This window comes from Kogia breviceps, chromosome 3, assembly GCF_026419965.1.
Source record: "Kogia breviceps isolate mKogBre1 chromosome 3, mKogBre1 haplotype 1, whole genome shotgun sequence".
Taxonomy (NCBI): domain Eukaryota; kingdom Metazoa; phylum Chordata; class Mammalia; order Artiodactyla; family Physeteridae; genus Kogia; species Kogia breviceps.
Genome location: NC_081312.1, coordinates 61,602,160 through 61,625,429, shown reverse-complemented (window position 1 = coordinate 61,625,429; position 23,270 = coordinate 61,602,160). Strand labels below are relative to the sequence as shown.

Here is a 23,270-nt window from a genome sequence, read left to right as displayed (position 1 = left end):
GGTTTCCAGCACTGTTCGTTGCTGGTCCTTGAGTGAAGCTGGGTCTTGGTGTTGAGATGGAGATCTCTGGGAGATTTTCGCCATTTGGTATTGCATGGAGCTGGGAGGTCTCTTGTGGACTAGTGTCTTGAGGTTGGTTCTCCCACCTCAGAGACACAGCCCTGGTGCCTGGCTGGGGCGCCAAGGTCCTTTAATCCACACGGCTGAAAATAAAAGGAAGAAAAAATAGAAAGGAAAGAAGGAGGGAGGGAGGGAAGGAAGGAAGAAATGAAGGAAGGAAAAAATCAAGAAAGGAAGGAAGGTGGAGAGGAAGAAAGGGAGGAAGGAAGAGAGGAAGGGAGGAAGGAAGGAAGAAAGGAGGGAAGGAGGGAAGAAAGGAAGGAAGAAAGGAAGAAAGAAAGGGAGAAGACAAAATAAAGTAGGATAAAGTATAGTTATTAAAATAAAAAATAATTATTAAGAAGAAAAATTTCTATTAAAAAACAGAAAAATGGGTCGGTCTAACCCTAGGACAAATGGTGAAAGCAAAGCTCTACAGACAAAATCTCACACAGCAGCACACACACATTCACAAAAAGAAAAAAAGGGGAAAATAATAGTATATCTTGCTCCCAAAGTCCACCTCCTCAACTTGGGATGATTTGTTGTCTATTCAGGTTTTCCACAGATTCAGGGCACTTCAAGTTGATTGTGGAGCTTTAATCCACCACTTCTGAGGCTGCTGAGAGAGACCTCCCCCTCTCCTCTTTGTTCGCACAGCTCCTGGGGTTCAGCTTTGGACTTGGCCCTGCCTCTGCGTGTAGGTCGTCCGAGGGCGTCTGCCCTTCGCTCACACTGGACGGGGTTAAAGGAGCAGTTGATTCAGGGGCTCCGGCTTACTCAGGCTGGGGGGAGGGAGTGGCACGGGTGCGGGGTGAGTCCACCGCGGCAGAGGCCAACGTGACACTGCACAGGCCCAAGGCGCGCCACGCGTTCTCCCGGGGAAGCTGTCCCTGAATCCCGGGACCCCGGCAGTGGCGGGCTGCACGGGCTCCCGGGAGGGCTGGTGTGGAGAGTGACCAGTGCTCACACACAGGCCTCTTGGTGGCGGCAGCAGCAGCAACCTTAGCGTCCCACACCCGTCTCTACTGTCCGTGCCGACAGCCGCGGCTCGCGCCCATTTGTGGAGCTCCTTTACGCGGTGCTCTTAATCCCCTCTCCTCGCGCCCAGGAAGCAAAGAGGGAAGAAAAGGTCTCTTGCCTCTTCGGCAGCTCCAGACTTCAACCGGACTCCCTTCCGGCTAGCCGTGGCGCAGTACACCTTCAGGCTGTTTTCATTCTGCCAACTCCAGACCTTTCCCTGGGATCCGACTGAAGCCCGAGCCTCAGCTCCCGGCTCCCGCCCACTCCGGCGGGGGAGCAGACATGCCTCTCGGGCTGGTGAGTGCCGGTCGGCACCAATCCACTGCGGGAATCTCTCCACTTTGCCCTCCGCACTCTGTGGCTGAGCTGTCCTCCGCGGCTCCGGAGCTTCCCCCTCCATGCCTTTGACTTTTACCAAGAAACATCACAGTTGTAATTTTTGAGCCATTTATTCTTTAATTATTTGAAGGGAGTATCTCTTTATTCCTGTTTAAATTTCTTTCCTATGATCTACGTATAAGAATTTCATGGTAATAGGCTTTCTAATTTTGAAGAATAAATGCCTCTTGGCCATCATATATTTTTAGATAAAATATTATTAAACAATACTGAATTTGCTTTGTCTTCACTTTAAGAGTTTTTCATCTATATTCATAGTAAGATTGTTCACTAATTTCATAGTCAGATTTGATTTCAGGATTTGGCTATTTTCTCAAAATGAATTAAGTCTTTCATCTTTTTCTTTTATTAGAAACATGTCCTTTAGGATTGGATAATTTTTGTTCTTTGAAAGTTTGAAATAACTTACTTCTAACATTATCTCAGCTTGCAGCCATTTGAAGGGAGGACAAACTTTTTGGAAGCTCTTTAAAAATTCATCACTTGTTACTCTATTCTGGTTGTCTACTTCTTGACTTAAAGGGGGATTACTTGCAGGAAGGCATCAGATTAGTTGGAGAAGAACAGAAGGTTAATTCAAGGTGTTATAATGTGGTGTTATCTTATGGGAGGCCTTATATGCCTTTTTAAAGAATTCAGCCTTATCCCATTGTCAATTGGGGGCTGTTGAAAGTTTTTAAGAAAAGTGATCTTTATTAGCTGATGTTCAAATCTCATCACTCTAGAGATAAGAATGGAATAAAGTAGTAGCCCAGATGTGATCTGATGAGGGTCTTCAGTATTGAGGCAGTAGAAATGAAAGAAGGAATGGATGCAAAAGTCAGTGTGTTTGAGGAATTGACATGACTTAATGGTATCCTACAAAAAATATTAGTAATGTTTTATTCTGTAAGATTTTAAGTTCAGAATCATATATATACTTAGAAATAATTAGTAATAGTCTTTAGCAATCAGAAATTATTAAAAATAAAAGTAAGATTCTTATATTCATTAGAAACCACATAAGACATTTCTTATATGTGGGGTAAAAAAATATTTTGCGGGCTTCCCTGGTGGCGCAGTGGTTGAGAATCCGCCTGCCAATGCAGGAGACACGGGTTCGTGCCCTGGTCCGGGAAGATCCCACATGCCGCGGAACAACTAAGCCCGTGAGCCATGGCCGCTAGGCCTGCGCGTCCGGAGCCTGTGCTCCGCAACGGGAGAGGCCACAACAGTGAGAGGCCCGCATACCGCCAAAAAAAAAAAAAAAAAAAAAAAAAAAAATATTTTGCTCCACAATAAAATATCCTGAGTCTTAGGATGCTTAGTGCTTTTGAAAGACCTCTGTTACTTGCTGTACTCTTTTTTCCAAATTACCATTGTTTTCATACTATAACCTTCTTGAACATCTGTTTTCCTCCCCCTGGATTTAACTTCTTCAGAGCAGGCAACCTACTAGCTTATTCTTCCTGTTTTTTCTTAATTGTCTTTTTAATTTTAGCTGTAAAAACTGATTTGTTTTACATTATTAAGTGATCGAAGATGAGATTTTCAGAGTTGATATAGGTCAATAAAAATTTCGAAATTGAAGTCAGAAGTTAATGGAGATAGAATTCAACTCATAAAACTGATGCAGGGCTTCCCTGGTGGCGCAGTGGTTGAGAGTCCGCCTGCTGATGCAGGGGACACGGGTTCGTGCCCCAGTCTGGGAAGATCCCACATGCCGCGGAGCGGCTGGGCCCGTGAGCCATGGCCGCTGAGCCTGCGCTTCCGGAGCCTGTGCTCCGCAACGGGAGAGGCCACAACAGTGAGAGGGCCGTGTACCGCAAAAAAAAAAAAAAAAACCCAAAAAACTGATGCTTTTACCCTTGCAGATAGACCAGCCTCCCATTTTTGGGGGTGTATCTTCAGTGATTCTTGGGTGCCTCATTTATTTTACTGACACACCTCTCTGATAAATGTAAGAAATATAATAATAATTATTAATCATATATATAATTAATATATAATATCAATAAGCATAAAGTATTTTATTATATATTTATATATTTATTTATAAAATGTCCATATCCTTTTTGCTATTAACATTATGACTAAACTTTCCTGGGAAGCAAAGAGATAATCACAAGTTGTTATTCAAATATAAAATTAGTTGTATAAGTTCGCCAAAATGAGAAAATTTCTATTTTGCAGTACATGTTAAAATGAATTTTTTTCTTTTTCTAGGACATATCGAGGGAGAGTATATTTTAAACAGCACTTTTATAAGCAAGCAACTCAAGATCTTTCTACTGCAATTCACTTAGATCCTAATAACTGGTTAGCATTGTATTACAGAGCCTGCTTATTTAGGAAGAGTAACCCTCTAAGAGCACTGCAGGATTATAGTGTTTCAGGTACTTCACCTTTAATGGCAAATACATGGGAATTTAATCTGAGGTTCAACAGCTCACTTTCATGGAGTGGAATACTAATGTGGGATGACTAATGTAATATGTATATTATTATACATTTATATATATATACTTATATATATTTATATAGCATATATATTTATTTATACTTAAAGCTACAATAATTTAGCTAAAAGTGTTTCTAATATTCCCTTTTAGTGTGTGTGAGTGTGTGTGTGTTTACGTGTGTACAACTGTGACAAAGAGAGAATATCATATCAAAGAAATCTCTTTCTATATATGAAGTTCTGAGGCTATTTATGGAAATCCAGTCCTATTTCTTAGTTGTCTTGCAAAAATGGCAGTGATTTTTTCTGGTGGGCTGTGTCCTACTCCATAGACCCAGCCCATGGATTAGTCAAATTCAGAGTTTTGTAACCCTTAGACTAAAAATGGGCTTTGAGAATCCTCAGTAAGAGGATGCCAACAGCTAAAAGTGGCCATTTCCACTTTACCCTGTACCAGTGCATTCTTGGTATATGAATATTTCCACAATTCTGGGCGTAGAATAAGTGCTCAGTAAACAGTGTCCAGCTGAATAAATGAGCCCATCCTGACTGGCAAATTCTAGCCAGAGACCAACACTCCAAACATGGCTGTGTTCACCTGGGTGCAAAGTGCTAGAATCCCAACATCCTAGATGAGGCAGAATCTAGAGATTAAGGAGACCACTAGACTCTTAGGAAGAGAATACATAGCTCCTCAGGGGAGGCAATCTAAGATGATTGATTCTCCTTTTTTTCCTTTGGCAGTGCTTTGCGTCTTGTGGGATTTCAGTTCCCTGACCAGGGATTGAACCCAGGCCATAGCAGTGAAAGTGCCAAATCCTAACCACTAGACCACAAGGCAACTCCAAAAGATGATTGTTTCTTGATATCTCTAAATCCGTTTGCCTTCTGAGGTCACCCTTCCCCTGAATATTCAAATAAAATAACTCAAAGCCCATCCTATGTGCTGAGAGGAGTCTAGTGCCCTCCCTTCTATTTCCAAGGATTCCTAGAAGAGAGAACTGAGGATTCCTGTTCAATTCTCTTGGAATCTTTGTACCTAATTTCTGCTGTCTGATTGAGTCTCCATTTTGGTTCACCAATTCACTGCTCACAGCTACCATCTGTTACTAAATGTTTTAGGGTTCAGAGGATAAAGTTAGCACAGATAATTTAAATTTGAAGGTTAAACACCCTTATTTCTGTAAGTTTATCTTTTATTGGTCTCTGTCAGCCCTGTCCATCTGCTATCTGGCTAAACCCCTTTCTTCCTGGTCTTCCTAAAAACTGCTTTCTCGTATTTCCCTCTTCTCCAAGTTTTGGGCTCTTCACCCACTCTTTTCTAGGCTATCACAGTAGTACAGATCCTTGTTATTTAATTATTCAGAGCAGACCAGCTTTATTTTAGCCTCAATCTTTTCCTATAGGATTGCCGAAGGAGTTTTATCTCTCACAATCAAAAAGGACCCTCAATATATTTTTCTAAGCTAATAATAATATCTAACATTCATTAGGCATTTCACTATAGCCAAACACTATTCTAAATGCTATATATGGAGTGTCTCAATTACTCTTCAGAATAATGCTATGAGGTAGGTACTACTATCATCCCCATTTTACTGATGAGAAAACCGAAGCACAGAGAGGATAAGTAATTCTAATATTTTTGTTTCCTCAAGAAGAATGTTTCTCGTATGGACACCAAGGGGGGAAAGCAGCGGGGTGGTGGTGGAGGTGGTGTGATGAATTGGGTGATTGGGATTGACATGTATACACTGATGTGTATAAAACTGATGACTAATAACCTGCTGTATGAAAAAAAAAATAAGACTCAAAAGTTTAAAAAAATATAAATTTTAAAAAAGGTTTCTATTTTTCTAGAGCAACCAACTAACCAACTGCAGCTATTTTTCTCCTTGCTAGACAGTCATACTGTGAACTGAGCAGTCAAATGGCCTTCAAGTGATTACTTAATCTGTATGATCACTGCTTACACTAGGAATACTTCCCCAAATCTAGCATTGTGCATATTTGTGTCCCAGGCTGTGAACATTATGTACATTTTTTGCAGAACTTTCCCTTTTTAGCTTGAGAAGCTTGGGTGATGTGGATCAAATGTAAAAATCTCATCTAATTCATGGCATGTTTTTGAAAGTTGAGGGGGAATCAGCAAGTGAGGAGACGTGAGATAACCTCTAGACTGCTAGACTGGTCACTGATGAGAGCCACATGCCTGCAGTCCTGAGAGGAGGTTATTTTTGCTCCATGCTTCTGTTCTTTGGGATACGCGCAGTCAAGTTGCCTGCCTTAACTCCAAGGTCTGCTTGCAATTGGAGTAGCCTCTTTGAGCTGCCCTTCCTGGTTTATGTGTATAAACCTGACCTCTGCTGTCTGCCCTAGTCTGGGTTTGTACCAGAACTTGTTCTTGTTCTTTGGCCAGTAATGATGCCTTCCTATATTCCAGATAATAGCAAGCCATCAAGGGCAATGGCACCTTTCTGACTGCAATGGATCAGAGGTTAGATTCTAGACCCATCTTTGCCATTGATTTGCATGGTCACTGTACCTGGCCCCTTTGGACCTTAATCTCTTCATCTGTAAAGTGAGTGGACTATCCTAGATTAATACCAGTATTTCTTCCAGCTCTAATGAGTTTGTGAACCATAATAGTCACATTGTTCCTTATAAACAAATACACTTTTTAATGTGAGTACTATTTTTTACTCACCAAATAAGTACACTCATTATAGATATGTTTTATTTTATGTAATGTTAAAAAAAATAAGAATAAGCAGTAGGAAGGGGCATAGGCTAAAATATAACTCAGATATGTTTGTTCAGAACCTAAATAAGATATATACCTTTATTTTTAAGCTCTCATAAATGATGGCTATGAGAATCTTAGTTGTTTTCTACATCGGGGCATACTCTATGTGAATCTAAAACTTTGGTTGCTGGCAATTTGTGACTTTGAAGCTGTTATTTCTCTAGAAAGGTATGTTTTCCCTTTTATTCTTACTGATTTCACTTTTATATAAAATCAAGAGAATACCAAGGTGAAAGAAAAAGCTTTCTCCCCTCATCATTAATAATGTTGTAAAAACGAGACAATTATGAAGTCATCCTAGAATTAGAATACTACCTCTGAAAATAAGATTACTTTTAAAATAAGAACTATTCTCAATATCTGTTTGCCTCAAATACTTTTGCAAACTTCAGAGATTGAATGGATTTGAGAGGCGTTTAAATACAAGGATAGCAAAATCAACCAGTAATTAAGAGCAGTTTGGGGATGCCCAGGTTAAAACTTTCTGAAGTTAAGTTCATGGAAAATTGTCATCAAGTTTTAAAATAATGGCAAAATATTTGCTTGATATATTGTTGCTAGGCACAATATATGACTCAGTGGGAAGAAATCCTCTATTTAGAACTTCTGACTACATTTTGTTTAGTAAAGCAAAATAAAAAAGCAAATACCATTAGAACACAGGTTCAGGAAGGAACAGACTGAAAGTTACGTACACTAGTCAGAAAGCCAGGCTGTAAAAAGTAGAATTTAATTAAATAATTCCTCTTCTTTCCAAAGAAGTATTCTTTAAAATGGAAGGTGTCAGAAAGAGTAACAAATCATGCCCATCCTGTGCCAACTGGCAGACTGCTTGCTTAGCTTATTTAAGGTAAACTTTGAACTTGACTTGGGAAAAGTCATGGAACATGGCTCCGCAATGGCCACAGTGGTTTTCTTTGGGATATTTTTGAGTCAGGAAGGGAAAGAAATGAGTTTCAGTTGCAGAAAGCCAGAAAGTGGGCAGTCGGCAAAAGGGTCAGGGCTTCTGTGCAGTTGGGATACAGAATGTGTAGTTTCCTCATTTTGAAATAGAGGCATGGAACAAATAATTTCTAAGGTTATTGCTACATTGAAAATTGTTTGATTCTAAGAGAGAAAAACAGCTTTTATTTGATATAGAAAAGCAACTGGGTTAATACCTCTGTGGAGAGGATTTTTTTGTGTGTGTGTGTGCGGTACGTGGGCCTCTCACGGGCCCAGCCGCTCCACGGTGTGTGGGATCTTCCTGGACTGGGGCACGAAGCCATGTCCCCTGCATCGGCAGGTGGACTCTCAACCACTGCGCCACCAGGGAAGCCCTGTGGAGAGGATTTTTAACCCTAAGCCTCGAGAATATTGCCCTTTCTCACTGTTCCTCACCCTTTCTCTTGGCGAATATAACCTAGCTTGAGGCAAGAACCTTTGAGTTGAGGAAAACTAAGCTTGCTATCCAAGATAAGTCAAGATTAAGTCAAGGAAGAATTCACTGTTTATTATTCACTATTTATCAAGTAGCAGTATTGCTAAGAATCTAGGAGACTTCAGGAAATCAGTACCTAGGACAGACTCTACAAATGTTTCTTCCTAACTAAGGATTTCATAAAGGTGTTTATAATTTTTAATAGAAAGTATTTAACTAATTTATTTTGCTTTAGGAAAACATTGAGAAAGAACCTTGGTATAGCTTGATGTATGTATTTCATTAGGTTCATTTATGATTGGAGAACATCTGGAATAATTAAAATGTCTAAGAATATTTTGCTTTCTCATTTTGTTTAGAACCATTATTTTGGCTTATATAAATATTGGCCTCGTATATCTACTACACCTGGATAACTACACTGAAGCCACTCGGTATTTTTCTGAGGCTATTAGACTTGACCCTATGTATATTCAAAGCTATATTTGTCGAGCAGAAGCCTATCATAAGGTATTTAAGGTTTGAGAACTTTGATTTTTTTAAAATGTTTTAATTTTTTGAATATTTGTTCAATGTAATTTAAAATATATCAATGTATTCTTTTTCAGCTAATTACAGAGCCTAATGCATTTATAAACAATACATATTAGATAGATATATTGATAGTTAACTATAATTACCCACTTAAAAATCCTCTTCTGATTAAGTGTGCATTTTTGTCTTTTTTTAAAAAAAATAATGCCTGGTTTTTTTCTTATTACAAAAGCAATGTATATTTTACCACATGTAATATATGTATGCAAATAAGAATACATTTAAAACCATCCATTATTTCATTCTCTAGAGATAACTACTGTTAACATTTTAGAGTCCATCAGGTTTGTGTGTGTGTGTATGAGGAGTGAGTGAACGGGTGAGTTCATAGAATGAGATCTGTGCATAGAATGGGGTCCAAATCATTCACACTTTCCTTTAAATTTTGTTTAAAATTTACAAGTTATTTAAATTAAAAAAATAATATATCCTTAGTGTAACATTCAAACAATATAGTAAATAATAAGAGCTCTCTCTGACTCCAACCAACTTGAACTTTCCAGAGACAAAGACTGTTAGCTGTTGTGTCTACCTTTCAAAATAGATATTCCTTTCTACTGCTCCATCACTAACCGTCCTGTCCAAGACACTGATTTCTCACGAGGGTTATTGCAGTAGCCTCCTGGTCTTCTTGCTTCTGTTCTTTATTCCTTTTTGATGGGTTTTCAAAACAGCAGCATAGTGATCCTGTTAAAACATAAATCAGATTATGTCACTTCTTTGCCTGGAACCCTTCAATAGCTTCCCTTTGTGCTCAGAATAAAAGCCAAATCTTGCAAAAGCCAAAGGCCTACGAGAGCTCATGTGAACTGGCTCCTTGTTACCTTTCTGCCCTTGTCTCCTACAAGTCCTCTCCTCACATTGGTTTCAGTCAGGATAGCCTGTTATGCTGTGGAAAACAACAACAAATAAAACTTCAAAATCACCATCTTAAAATAACAAAGGTTCATTTCTTGCTCACACTGCATGTCCATTGGGAGTTTGCTAGAGGCTCTGTTCTCATTGTCTTCATCTCAGGATGCAGTGTGACTAAGTCCTTACCTTCCTGATGATGGAAGCAGAAGACCCTGGGGCCATTTTGGTATTGTCCCCAGGGCAGGTTTGCTTTTGATCCGTGTTGGGAAGGGGTGGGGAGTGTGTGTGGCCCTTTTGCTTCACTCCCTGTTGATGGAGCTGAGGCCTTATGGGGAAGTTGGAATTTCCTCCGAGCATATTTAGAAACCAAAGCACCTGGCATAATATCAAGGTTTAAGGACATATATTCAAAGACTCATTGTTCTGAGGAGACAAAAACCTCTTCACAGTAATGGTTGAATAAATTATGTTGTATTCACACTAGAGAGTATTATATAGTCAATAAAAAGAATAGTTAGAATTATGCCAGGTGATTTGGAGGGATTTCCAAGAGATATTCTAGAACAAGATTTAGAAGACTTTAAAGTGTATACAGTATGATCCCATGTAGATAAACAATGACAAAAAAAACCCTGTGTATGTATATAGAAGAATATATATGCCTACAGTATGGGTTTAGGTTCCAGGGTAAATCCAATCTAATGCTACCTGGAGAAGTCCAACCCCAGGAAAACTTGTAAAGACCAGAGAGTGAGCTTCCATCATTCCCAGTCAGGGTTTCCTCAATGCATAGCTGTGTATGATTGGAACCAGGTGGAGCAATGCAGGCATATGACAGGTGGTTTATTAATTACACCAACCTGATCAGGGTTAGCTTGAGAAGCAGCAGGCCTGAAGTTCCACAGTAATTCTTAAATTTATTTAAAAACGTCTCAGACTCCCTCCTTTTGAATTCCCTCTTTTGACTCCACCCACTATTTCCTCCAAACACTTTGTACCATTTTAACAGGTATTGTCTACTTCCATGCACAAATGTTTTGATCACCATGTCAGCATAGTAAGAGGAGTCGTTTGTTGTCCCAGGTTCATTTTGCTGGGATGTGTTTAGTTCCCCCTTTTGTAATTTCCCCAATGTGTAAAAATTTGTATAAATTCAGATTATGCTCTGTAACCAGTATTAAGGAAAGAATCATTGTTTACTTTTCACTGTATATTGATTTTAAACAGATATCTTTTTCATCATTGTTGTATTTTGTTTTATTCCTTCATTTTACTCATTATGTGCAAGCTTGTTTTTCCTCTTATTTTTAAGTGGAATTGACTTTTACTTTTTATTTTACATTCCTTTGCAGGCTAGTTTATTAACGTGAGTAAAGTTTGGTGTAAAAGGTGTTATGGTTGAGGGAGAAAAACTGAAAAGCTAAACAAAAAGGAAAAACAAACTAGAATATATGATATAATCATATTTAAAACTATATATTTATGGATCTGTGTAATTATTCTTCAAACTTAAAGATAATTTTTAAAAAAAAGACTTTGCTTCATAAATTTTTTTTAAATTTCTCTGCATCCCACTTGCTTTGATGATTCTTAAGAAACACGTGTATTAGGAGAGATTCCTGCAAAATTTCTGTATTGAAGGGTGGGAGGGAATAACTATCATAAAGGAAGCAATCAGTATTATTATGAGCTAAGTTTCTGTTTATCACTCAACAGTTGCACAAATTGAAAAAGGCAGTAAGAGAGTTATCTCGTGCTATCCACCTTCAGCCAGATAGAATCCAATTATATATAATAAGGTATGTGCATAGAAATAGAATTCTTCTTGGGATAACTTAGTATCTGAGCTGGCTGTTGGAATCCTTAGTTCTTTCTTGATCCTTCCAGCCTCCTTGTTTTACGTTTAATCTCCCAGAAATGGCCATCTCCAAACCAGCAAGTCAGATATAGTTGTTTTTGTTAAACTTTAAGATAATTCATAATATAAGATAACAGATCTTTCCCTTTGTTCTGTCCTTGCATCAAAACACAACTGTCTGCATTTAAGTTTTTTGAGGCCTCTCTAGATTACTGGTTAGATAGTTATCACAGATCTCATGAAAGTAAGGTAATATATTTTGATTGTGTACCCAGAGGTACCAAGTATAAACCTCAGATAATTCAGCAGAAAAAAAAAAGATACATTGAATTGTATTTCAAATGCAGTAGAGCTTGCTATAAAAGGACCCATTGCAAATTATGAGTTATCACTACCAAAAATATAATTACTAACATGGGAAATGGATTTACAGAAAATGGGAAAATGGTCTGGAACAATGCTTTCTGATAAGGTCTTGCTTGTCTTTTAACTCTTGAACCACATTTTAACAATTTATGTAAATACTTCTCCATTTGTATTCCCCTTAAACTGTGTTTAGCTTTTAAAATTTCTCAGCAACAGAGTATAACTTTTTAAATGCCGATAATTACAAAAAGATCTGACTATTTTTCTTTCAGCTTCACATTTCCTAAATTGTTGTCTTCTCACATCTCCACGCTAATTGGCCTATTTAGACTTACATAAAATATTTATAATTTTCACATTGTTTTTGTCATACATAAGTATGAATAAAAGTATTATAATTTAAAATTTTAAGTAACTGAGTATAAAAAACTTTATTTTAGAAAAATTATTTTTAACTGCTTAGAATTAAAAAGCTGTTATTTCTTCCAGAGGACAATATCTTCTTAGGATGAAGTGCTATGATCTTGCAAAGTTCACTATTTATCAAGTAGCAGAAATGACCGAAGGTAAATATAATTAATGTAAAATTATAATATTGTCTTGATTTAAAAAGAAATACTTCTTTAAATTTTTTATACTATTTTCAGTAGCTCTGTATAGATAGCATGAAGGGTTCACTTGAAAGTCAAAGTTAGATTTTGAAACTAAAACTTCAGTTTCATATGTATGTAACCAATTTGTAAAATGCTTCATAGCTTAGTGAATTTTGTGAGAGAGATTATTATAGGAAATACCAGGCTTATGCTGTTATTTTTTGTTTGTTTGTTTGTAGCTGGAATGTCTTATTGTTTGTTGACAGTAAATAGATTTTAGTATCATTGATTTATTAATTCATATTGTAAAAATAGATTATTGAATTGCTTGACTGTCTTAAAATAATTATATTCTGAGTCCTAGATACTTGGCAAAGTTATTGATAAATTTTCCTTTCCTTTTAGGTCTCATTGAGTTGAGTCCTATACAGCAAGCACTCATTTATTCATTTTGTGAGAACCATGACAAGGCCATTCAAGTCTTAGATGGGATCACTTTGAATAAGCCTGAGGTCACCATGTATGCTCTATTAGCAAAAGCTCAAATGAAGGCCAAGAGGAACAAGGTGAAAAGTCTTGAGTAATTTTTACTAAACCTATTAATGAAATTTTTATATTGTGCTTGGAATTACTGCTTACATACATATATATATATATATATATATATATTTTTTTTTTTTTTTTTTTTTTTTTTTTTACAAAACTAAACCATACCATTTATTTATTGTTTCTTCTGTTAATTAATATTTGGGTTGTTTCCTTTTTTTTTTTTTTTTTTTTGCTGAAGAGTAAGGATAATATTGTTTTTCATGTCTTCTGTTAACATTGCTGGTATGTAGAGAATGTAAATGTTTAACTTTCAAGAAAATGGCACATTGTTCCATAGGGTTGTACCAATTTATTCTCCCACCTGTAGTGTATGAGTATTCTCATTGATCTCCATCCTCTGCAATAACTGGTGCTGTCTACTTTATTTTTATCAGTTTGGTGGATAAAAACTAATGTCTCATTATGGTCTTAATTCACATTTCTCAGTTTGAGCAAAGGTTGAGGTATCTTTTTATATGTTTATAGCCACTTATATTTCCTGTTCTATCAATTTGCTGTACACATTTTTGTTTGTCTTGTTCATATTGATTTTTGGCATTGAAAAAAATAAGTCTTGTGTATTAGTCCTTGGTTGGTTACATGTGTGTCATGTATCCTCTTGCAATTTGTGGCTGGTTTTAAAATTTTCTTCATGATGTCTTTTGATGAGCAGAGGGTCTTAATTTTAATGTAGTTGAATATATCTTTTTTTGTTTTATTGTCACAGCTTTAAAAAATTTATTGTTTAAAAATTCCCTCCCTACACCAAGGTCATAAAGATATTTTCCCATATTTTCTTCTAAAAGTTTAAAAGTTCTGCTTTTTTCATTTAAGACCTCACTCTACCTTAAATTGATATTTTTGAATGTGAGATAGTGATAAAATTTCAATTTTCCCCATATGGATACTCAAATGTTCCAGTATCATTTATTGAAATGTTCTCCTAAACCAAAGATCTGATGTGGTACATCTGTCCTATTATAACCTTTCATGTATGTGTGGATCTTATTTTGGGCTCTCTATTCTATTCCTTTGGTCAATTTTTCTATCCCTGGCCTAATAGTACAATGTTTTAACTACTGTTGCTTTATTGTAATTCTTGACATCTGGTGGAGCAAGTTGCCACACCATATTCTTCTCCAGGAAATTCTTGGTTATTCTTGGGCCTTTACTCTTCCAGCTGGTCAAGATTTTAAATTCAGCTTGTCAAGATTCATTAAAAACCCTGCTGGAATTTTGATTGAATTGTATTGAATCTCTAGATTATTTTAGGGAGAATTGCCACCTTTATGATATCAAATTCCTTCTTTGGAATAATCTTAAATTTACTTTAACCTCCCTGAAACCTGAAGTCACTTTTGATTGGATCCCTCTTCTACCTAATCAATAGTCATGCTCTCTTGGTTCTACTTTCTAAATGTCTCTCAAATCCACTCCCTTTCTCTATTTCTCTGGTCATTATCCTAGTCCAGAACATATTTGTATTTTGTTTGAATTATATAATAGTGTTGAACTCTTCCAAGCTTTTCTCCACACGGCTGCCACAGTACTGTGTTTGGAATGTACATTTGCCCTATGAGAGAGTCCACTACTTTTTAGGGTAGTGAAGGAAAGAGAGCTGGGACATCAGCTAGAGGAGGAAGTAAAGATGTGTTCATTTTAATTTAAATGTGGTAGAAGACTTTATGGACTCCAGGAGGCAATGAAGGGGAAGAGATCTAAAAGCAGAAGGCGGGACAGAAGGAGTTGGGGTCAAGGGCACAGCTTGAGGAGTTAGCCCTGAAAAGAAGAAAGGAAACCATTCAAAGACAGGAGAAAAAAAGATGGAAATAAAGAAGATTTAGAGACTTTGAAAAGTAAAAATGAGGGAAGTTGAGAAGGTGATGCATTTTTTTCTATTGCAAAGGCATGTGCTGAGAGTGAGGCTGGAAGGATGAATGTTGAGGTAAGCTGTAGACATGTGATGTAAACTAAGGGTGGGCACAAAGGACACAGCATATCCAAGTTAAACCTCATTGTTTCTTTAGCAATTTAATATAATTAAGAAAGTGGGCTAAAGAGTCACAAGTAGCTGTATTTCTATATATTAGGTAAACACATTGAATAGCTAGTTATGAAAATGCATTTCTATTTGGAAAATTGAATTTTTTTCATTAAGAGTTTCAACTATTTTGACAGAATAGTTTAAATGGGTAATTTTTGATGTTAGTTTATTTTCTGGTGTCAATGGAACCCCCTTGAGAGCATAGCAGGACAAAATAAAAGTTGATTAAAACAACCTCAGATATTATCAGTGGAGAACTTTTACTACCTAATAGCTGCCCGGCATTCCCTTCAGCAGAATTACTAGGAAATAGGTCATAAATTGGTCTATAAATTTTAGTCTGATTTAAGACTATGAGAAAATACCCTTTAGAATTTAGAAATTATAGTTCCAAAAGTCCACTTGTGTAACCCTGCTTACGTACCTGCCTGTAGGATAGGCACCTGGGTGGGTCAGATTTCCTGCCCGTCAGAAGTCCTCCCTCTTGGTGCACTGACAAGATCTGTGTCTTCACCAGGTCTGTGTGTCCTCTTGTGAAATGAGAGTAGGGCTGTGTGCTCAGGATTCCTTTTAACATCTAAGGCTGTTGTGTTTAAATAAATATTAGAAAGAAACATTCCCTTCCCTCTCTTTTTTTAAAAATCATTATAGGAAGCCATAAGAATGTTTAAAAAGGCGTTGGATATCTTTTCTCATTCTGATAAAGGACGAGATGACGTAGCAGCTTCATCAGACTGTCTGTATCACTTGGGTCTTTGTTACATGGAGGAAGGCAACTTACAACTGGTATTTTATGTATTTAAGAGCATAGGTATTTTATGGTTTTAGAAATTGTTTCCTTGCATTCAGTTCCATTTCTGAAGGCTACCTAAACAGTGAGTGACTAGACCAAAGCTTCTTATAAAGCTTGGCTTACTATAGGCAGCCTGCACCTTGCAAAACCTACTACATTGTTTTATTTATTCAAACATTTTATTGATGCTTGTTTGTCAGCACTATTCAGAAGACTAATTCATGTTTCCCACTAAACAAATTTAATTGTAAGAAATTATTATATCAAAATTTCATCACATTAGTATAAACTTACTTATTAAATTGTAAGTACTTTATATTGAGTGTTTCAGTGTAATGTATAATAAATGGAAAATGATTAGGACACTTTGATTTCTCTCATTGACAAGCGAGCAATTCAAATCAGAATAAAACCAGATTCATTGAAAACCAGTTGATTCAATTATTATGTATTTATCCAGTATTTGGCTATTTCACACAATTCTCCATTTCAGAATTTTCAATGATATGATAAATATGTATTTTCCATTGGCTATTTTTGAATATTCCACAACTACACACACACACACACACACACACACACACACACACACCATTCCAGTCCTTATATTCATAGGGGTGGACAGTGTCTGAAACTTGCATCTTCATAACTTTAAAAAAGAGTTGCACTTGATTAGTTGTTCCATTAAGAAATTACAATAAATATAAGATTAATTACAAATATTTTTCATGTTTTTAGCCCTTTTGGACAAGCAGAGGAAACCTAGCATTGCTTTACAATATTAGGAAAACGTTTGGAGTTCCATTGCTTTGAAATTTGGAACCATATATCTGCTGGCCCACATGGGAAATAAATGTACTAATTGTGATTTCTTTGAAGAAACACAACAGGAAGAATAATGATTAAAGTTACACCTCTGAAAGTATTGTAACAACATGGATTATGCAGACATTAGTCTGGGAGTAAGGGAACATGTAAATTATAATAATAAATCTGGCTTGTTCATAAATTTTTTTTGCTCCACAAGATTTGCTGGGAGAACCTATTTAAAATGACCAAAAACTAAAATGAAAACTTTTCAACAATAGTTATATACTGTAATTTATTAACATTTTAAATTAATACATTCTACTCACTACGTGATTTGCTCTTCTAGGCTTTTGATTCTTTTACAAAAGCTGTGAAGGCAGATCCTGATTTTGCAGAAGGCTTTTATCAACGTGGGCTTTGTAAAGTAAAACTCCACAAGGATAGTTCAATCCTGGATTTTAATCGTGCAATTACCCTTGATCCGAAACATTACCAGGTATTTAAGTGAACAATTTCAGTGGTTTGGAAAGTGTGTTAAATTTGCTAAAACTATCAAATCTTTAAATGTTATTGTTATTAGTTAGCAACAGTCAGTTAGTTTTACCTACTTTTCAGCAGTTTTAATAATCCATATATCTGTATTTCCCCTTGAACTAAAAATATGATTTCCAACAGGGAAATTATATAGGTAAAAGTGCTTCGTGAATTGTGGTGTATACAAATATTGTAAATATTTTAATGTACCTATTAATAATTATTTTATATACTATGTTATTAATTTTACTTCTTGTTTCGCTGTCACATTGATTCCTGCCTCTTAAGAGACTAGAGACAACACAAAATCCAATAGGTGAAACTCCGTTGGATCTTGATTTTAAAAGCATATGAAATTTGAATATGGATGAGATATTAGATGATTTTAGGGAAATACTGTTAATTTTCTTAGATATACAGTGGTAGTGTGGTTATGTAGGAGAATGTCTTCTTTATGGAAGATACATACTGGAAGACTTGAAGTTTTATGATGTCTACAACTTATTTTCAAATAGTTCAGAAAAAAGTAGGTACAACAAAATTGAAAAATGTTAATAATTATTGAGTCCAGGTGGTAGGCATATGGGTGTTTACTGTATGTTTGAAATTTTCTTAATGAAAGAGAGTGACAAAAAGTCTATATTTTATACCATCTTTGCGTGGCATAAATTTGTTCCAGCTACCATATATTTTGGTAGAACTGATGCTTTTACTAAAATATCTGTTCCTGCTTTCCTCCTCTGTTTCTTTGAAAAGGCATATTTATGTAGAGTAGCCTACTATGGTTTGAAAGGAAGATACTCCAAAGCAATCTTGAGTTGTAATGAGGCCATAAAAATTTATCCTCAGAGTGTGCGTGCCTATGTCTACAGAGGAGTTCTGAAATACTACAACAAGGTAAGGCAATTTCCTACCTTGTTCTCTGGTATTTTAGAGTGGGTGGCTGCTCGGGTGCCAAGGAGGGACTCACTTCCTTTTTCTCCTCTGTGAGAGAATTGCCATGGTATGAAGGCAGAACTACATAGAAGGTGTTAGGTGTTACACTTTGACAGTACATCAAAAGGATTTCAATTCATAATTTTTCATAAAATGGTGATATTTATTTTTGACATTTGCATTTTAAATAGCACTGATTATATATTTTTATTAGGAAAGTTATATTCATTGTAGAGAATTTGGAAAATACAGAGAGGAATAAAGGAGAAGATTAAAATCACCTGTTTTCCCACCATCAAATGGTAATTCCTGAGAGCATTTTGATGTATTTGAATTTTGTCTTTTTTTTTTTTTTAGTGTGCAGGCCTCTCACTGCTGTGGCCTCTCCCGTTGCGGAGCACAGGCTCCGGATGTGCAGGCCCAGTGGCAATGGCCCACGGGCCCAGCCGCTCCGCGGCATGCAGGATCCTCCCAGACCGGGGCACGAACCCGCGCCCCCTGCATCAGCAGGTGGACTCCCAACCACTACGCCACCAGGGAAGCCCTGAATTTTGTCTTTTTTTCCTAATAAAATATAATATATACTTTCCAAAATTGTGACTATGCTACTTACATAAGCTGTGTTGTGCCCTGCTTCTTATATTTAATCTTTGAAGATACCATTTTTAATGACTGCATAATATTCCACCATAGTGTACTTTTAACCACTTTATTGTTGGACATTTGATTGTTTGAAATTTTTTATTATTTTACTATTTTAAATAATACAGTTATACACACAGAACAAAATCATTACTTGAGTTTATGGTTCCTAAATGGAAATTACTGGGTGTAGCAACACTATTGATATCTGATGCTTCAAGGAATACTTTTTTTCTCCCTGTGTTTCTTTTTTGAACTTTCTCTGTAGCCATTTCATATGAAATATTTTGCAAATAATACCTTAAAGCAAAGGTAAGACCTTGCATTACCTGTTAATTCCATGAAAATTACTATCTATATAAATGGATGATCTGAGGTATCAGAGAAGCATCAAAGAGAAGCAAAAGAGAACATGGATAGAAAACATGACGATTATGTGATATGACAGTGAGAGTGACAGAAGCAAGCAAGCTCTGGTGAATGTTTGCTGGATGAATAAGGCTTGCTTCTCTTTTATCCATAAGAAATTTTAATTTTTTTCTTGCTATATAGCAACAGTGGAAATAAGATAATCATTTAAAGTTGTTTATATATTGAATTTTGTTTGCAGGTGAGAGAAACTATAGCAATTCCTACCAAAGGACCTTCTTAATTAATTCTGTGAAAGATTAGCTTGATTGTCTTAATTTCACGGATGATACACAGAATGGTTAAATGAGTATTCCCAAAACTCTGATAGAATCAAGAATTTATTTTACAACTAAATTTCAGTCCATTATGATTAACCCTTTTCACTTAATTATTTTTTATTTATAGACTTATAAACTAGCGATTACAGATTTAACTACAGCTATCCACATGGATAAAAACAGTTATATAGCATTTTATAACAGAGCATTATGTTACACCAAGATAAATGAACTTCAAATGGTAAGATGATCATCTTAGTAAACAACGCTTTAAAGCATTTGTAAACTTATTTCAAGCATGTGTAAAGTATTTTCTTATTATTTTTGTTACACTTTTGGAAAAATAATTCTGTGGAAATACACATAAAACTTGAGAAACCAAAGAACCATTTCAACCATTTTAGTGATTACCAAATTTTCTTATACAATCTCTGCAATGTCAAATGAAAAATTAATTTTACAATGCTTATATAAGCATTTAAAGGTCATGTAAATTTAAATGTATTACATAATTCTCATTTGAGAAAATGTTTCTACTGATAAACGTATGCAGAATTTTTAAGCAGTGATCACTAGCAATATTGTTTGCTTCAAAATCTCAACATTAACTACGATAGTTTGTGGAGGTATTTTTTTTACAGTGGTCAGACCACAGATGCAGCAGGGAGTTTTGAGTGATGGTTTCCAGCTCAGGGACCAGTGACCAGGATTATCTGTGCGTTTTGAAGCCCTAACTGATGGCTGCAGCAAACCTTTTTCTCTATTTGTCCTGATGCAGATGCTACCAGTGTAAGCCCTCTTTTATATTTTTTAATCTTACCCCTTCTCCACTCTCTCCTTGTTGGTTTGGTTCTTTTCCAGTCAGGATCCCTCACTGGGGAGGAGGTCAGTAGCTTCTTAGTGTTCTGTCCAATCTCTTGCTTCCCTTTCTGCTGTCCACTTGTTTGCCTTTCCTTGTTTCTATCCACTTCCATAGGCAATGAAGCATTCTTTAAAAGACTGCATCATGTACCTGCTGCTGTGTGTGGGCACACTCCCCCAATTTCCTGGAAACTTGGAAAGTTAAATCTGTTTAAAACATTTAGAAATTTAGTAATTTATTTGCTATGGAAGGAAGAAGTTGAGAAACATTGTTTCTAAAAGGATGTAGAATTCCTGGTAACCAGATTATCAGGTTTCCTCCAGAAATGTTGACAAATGAATAACTAATTTTTAACACAGGCTGTTGTAAACCATTCTAGGAGCTAATTAAAGGATCATTTATCAGAGTAACCTGCACAGCAGGTATCTTTGACAGCTCCGTCCCCACCCCGACTCCTGCCTTTTCTGGGTAACTGTGAACTGCAAACAGTGGTCTGGTTGGGGGCAGGGAACTACTATCTTTGTTATCTCTGATGTGTAACAGAGCTAGTGCTCCATAAATAAAGAAAAGGAAAAACTACCTAAGTAGAAACCTAACTAGAATAAGAACATATTGGTTATTTTAGAGCTGCCAGGTACCCAACGCTTTTCATCCAATGGGCTCCTTTTACAGATGAGGAAATGAGGTTAGAAACACATCCAAGTCATACAGGTAATAGGGACCTGTATCGGTGTTCCGCAGGTTTGTTTGCTTCTGGTTAACAGTCTTTAGGTGGCTTTGTGAAACCATCTGACCTCCAGCATGTGGACCAGATGTCATTTTACAGTGTCACCTCCTCCCTTTTGTCTACCTCCACCCGTTTCTCAGCATTCCTGCCATAACAAGACTGAGAAAACCCAAGTACTTTGTGCAGAAAATGCAATCCCAAGATATGATTTCATAAAAACTAGAAAAGGTGAATTCTGGTTCCTATCACCTTATATTAATAAAAACAGTAACAGTTACCAGTCATTTAGGCCTTATTGTGTGACAGGCACTGGGCTAAATGCTTTACCAACATATAATCAAAATATTTTTAAGTGGACTTCTACAACAATATGATGAGTTATTAATATCCCATTTTTGTGGATGAGGAAACTGATGCTTAGTGTTAAGTAACTTTCCCAAGGCTGAAAGGTTAGTAATAATAGCAGAGGCAAAACACAAAGCCTGCTCATTGTGACCTTCACTAAATCTCATTTCCCAGCTTTTGTTTCCTCTTGTGTCACATATTCAGCTACTTAGAGGATTTCTAAGGCATCTTGATATATATACAGGTTTTAATTATGTGATTCTGTGAAAGGAAAATGGCAAACATTCTAGTTCTGTTTTGTTTTACAAGTGTTACAAATTATTTTTACAGCCTTGTCAATGTTTATTTATAGTTATGCCACAATATACATATAGGATATTTAATTGTACAATTGTTTTAGACGCTTGAGTGCCCAATCATGAAACAGTAGAGGAGAACAACTAAGCAAATAGTAAAATACTATTTTATTTGCATTTTCAGTTAGCATCTGCTACAGGCATATATGATATGATTTGGGCCTTTTCTGATGAAACCATATGGCTCTTTTGGACAAAATGTTCAGAAGGAAAATGAATTAAGAGATTCAGCTCCAGCCCAAATTTGGGATGCTCCTAGTACCTGGTACAGAGTAGATGACCAGTAAAAACTTGGCTGTTCATTGAATGGAAAAAAAAAAAAAAAGATAATAAATGGAGAGAGGTCCTCTGAGTTGATTCTCAGCTTATACTAATATCTTTTAAAAAAATGAGAATATTGAAGTAATATTCCAACAAGTGCTTATTTGTTAGTTTTATTAAGATCTGTTTTAATTGCTTTATGATTTATTCATTCAACAAAAATTTATCAGATGCCTAGTACGTGCAGGCATGGTGCTAGTTACTGGCTTTACAATGGTGAACAAAATGGATAATCTGTGCCTCCATAAAACTTAGGTCTCAGTGAAGAAAACAATAAATCACTACAAAGAAATTAAATTTCAAAAGGTAACAAGTGCTCTGCTTTAATGTCAACAGTCATTTGGTGAAACTATTAAGTTGGGGAAGGGTGTTGCAACCCCGCTTCAATCCATACACAATAAAAGTAGTTCACAGATGATTCACAGATAACATGTGAAGTGCAAGCGCAGTGCACACCGCTTATTAGGAGGGAGCAACATCCACAGTATTTAATTAAGGGAAACCTTTAAATCTACAAATGATTATTTTTGGCCATAAATTTTGTCACATTAAAGAACTAATTATGAGGTACTAGTTTGTCCATGGTCAATGCAGTAATGCTCTAAAGAGTTGACTTTAGGTTGTAAGTGATTATTTCATTTTTAGGCATTAACAGATTATGGAATTGTGCTTCTCCTTGATGCTGGAGAAACGGTGACGTTAAATGCCTTTATTAATCGTGGACTCATCTACACAGAACTAGAGCAGTTCAGTTTTGCATTAGAGGTAAACCTTTCTGTTTACTTGTAAAAATGAACCCACTTGATTTTGCATGTTCACTTCTGAAAACCAGTGAAAAAGTTTTTCTTGATAACAAATGGCAATATTAATGAGCAATAATTCAACTTTAGCAAGAATTGTGTTGAAATACTTTGAATGAATAATAGAATCTTTGCAAAAAATGTGTTTTTTTACTTTGTTTTTAATACAGATAAATAGCCAATATGTAAAAAAAAAAAAAATTCCGAATTGATGAAATATCAAGACTCTCATCTCCCCTAAGGGAGTGTCTTAGCTACAGACAAAACTCAATAAAATGATTTAGGTATCATTTACTTTGCTGCTTAGTGCTCTTCTCATTCACAGTTTTCCTTGTATTGATATTATTTTTCAACTTCTGGAGTCATCTTT

General features: G+C 36.1%; 1 protein-coding gene across 1 annotated transcript in view; it reads left to right on the top strand.

Annotated features, from left to right (window-relative positions):
* TTC6 (tetratricopeptide repeat domain 6) overlaps positions 1 to 23,270 on the top strand; it is a 217,405-nt gene that overhangs the window by 170,342 nt on the left and 23,793 nt on the right. The window contains exons 16-26 of the mRNA XM_059055640.1: positions 3,727 to 3,896; positions 6,815 to 6,935; positions 8,547 to 8,697; positions 11,353 to 11,435; positions 12,350 to 12,426; positions 12,859 to 13,019; positions 15,737 to 15,871; positions 17,035 to 17,184; positions 17,979 to 18,119; positions 19,617 to 19,730; positions 22,746 to 22,865. Coding sequence (XP_058911623.1) covers positions 3,727 to 3,896; positions 6,815 to 6,935; positions 8,547 to 8,697; positions 11,353 to 11,435; positions 12,350 to 12,426; positions 12,859 to 13,019; positions 15,737 to 15,871; positions 17,035 to 17,184; positions 17,979 to 18,119; positions 19,617 to 19,730; positions 22,746 to 22,865 — 1,423 coding nt within the window. The remainder of the gene's footprint in view (positions 1 to 3,726; positions 3,897 to 6,814; positions 6,936 to 8,546; positions 8,698 to 11,352; positions 11,436 to 12,349; positions 12,427 to 12,858; positions 13,020 to 15,736; positions 15,872 to 17,034; positions 17,185 to 17,978; positions 18,120 to 19,616; positions 19,731 to 22,745; positions 22,866 to 23,270) is intronic.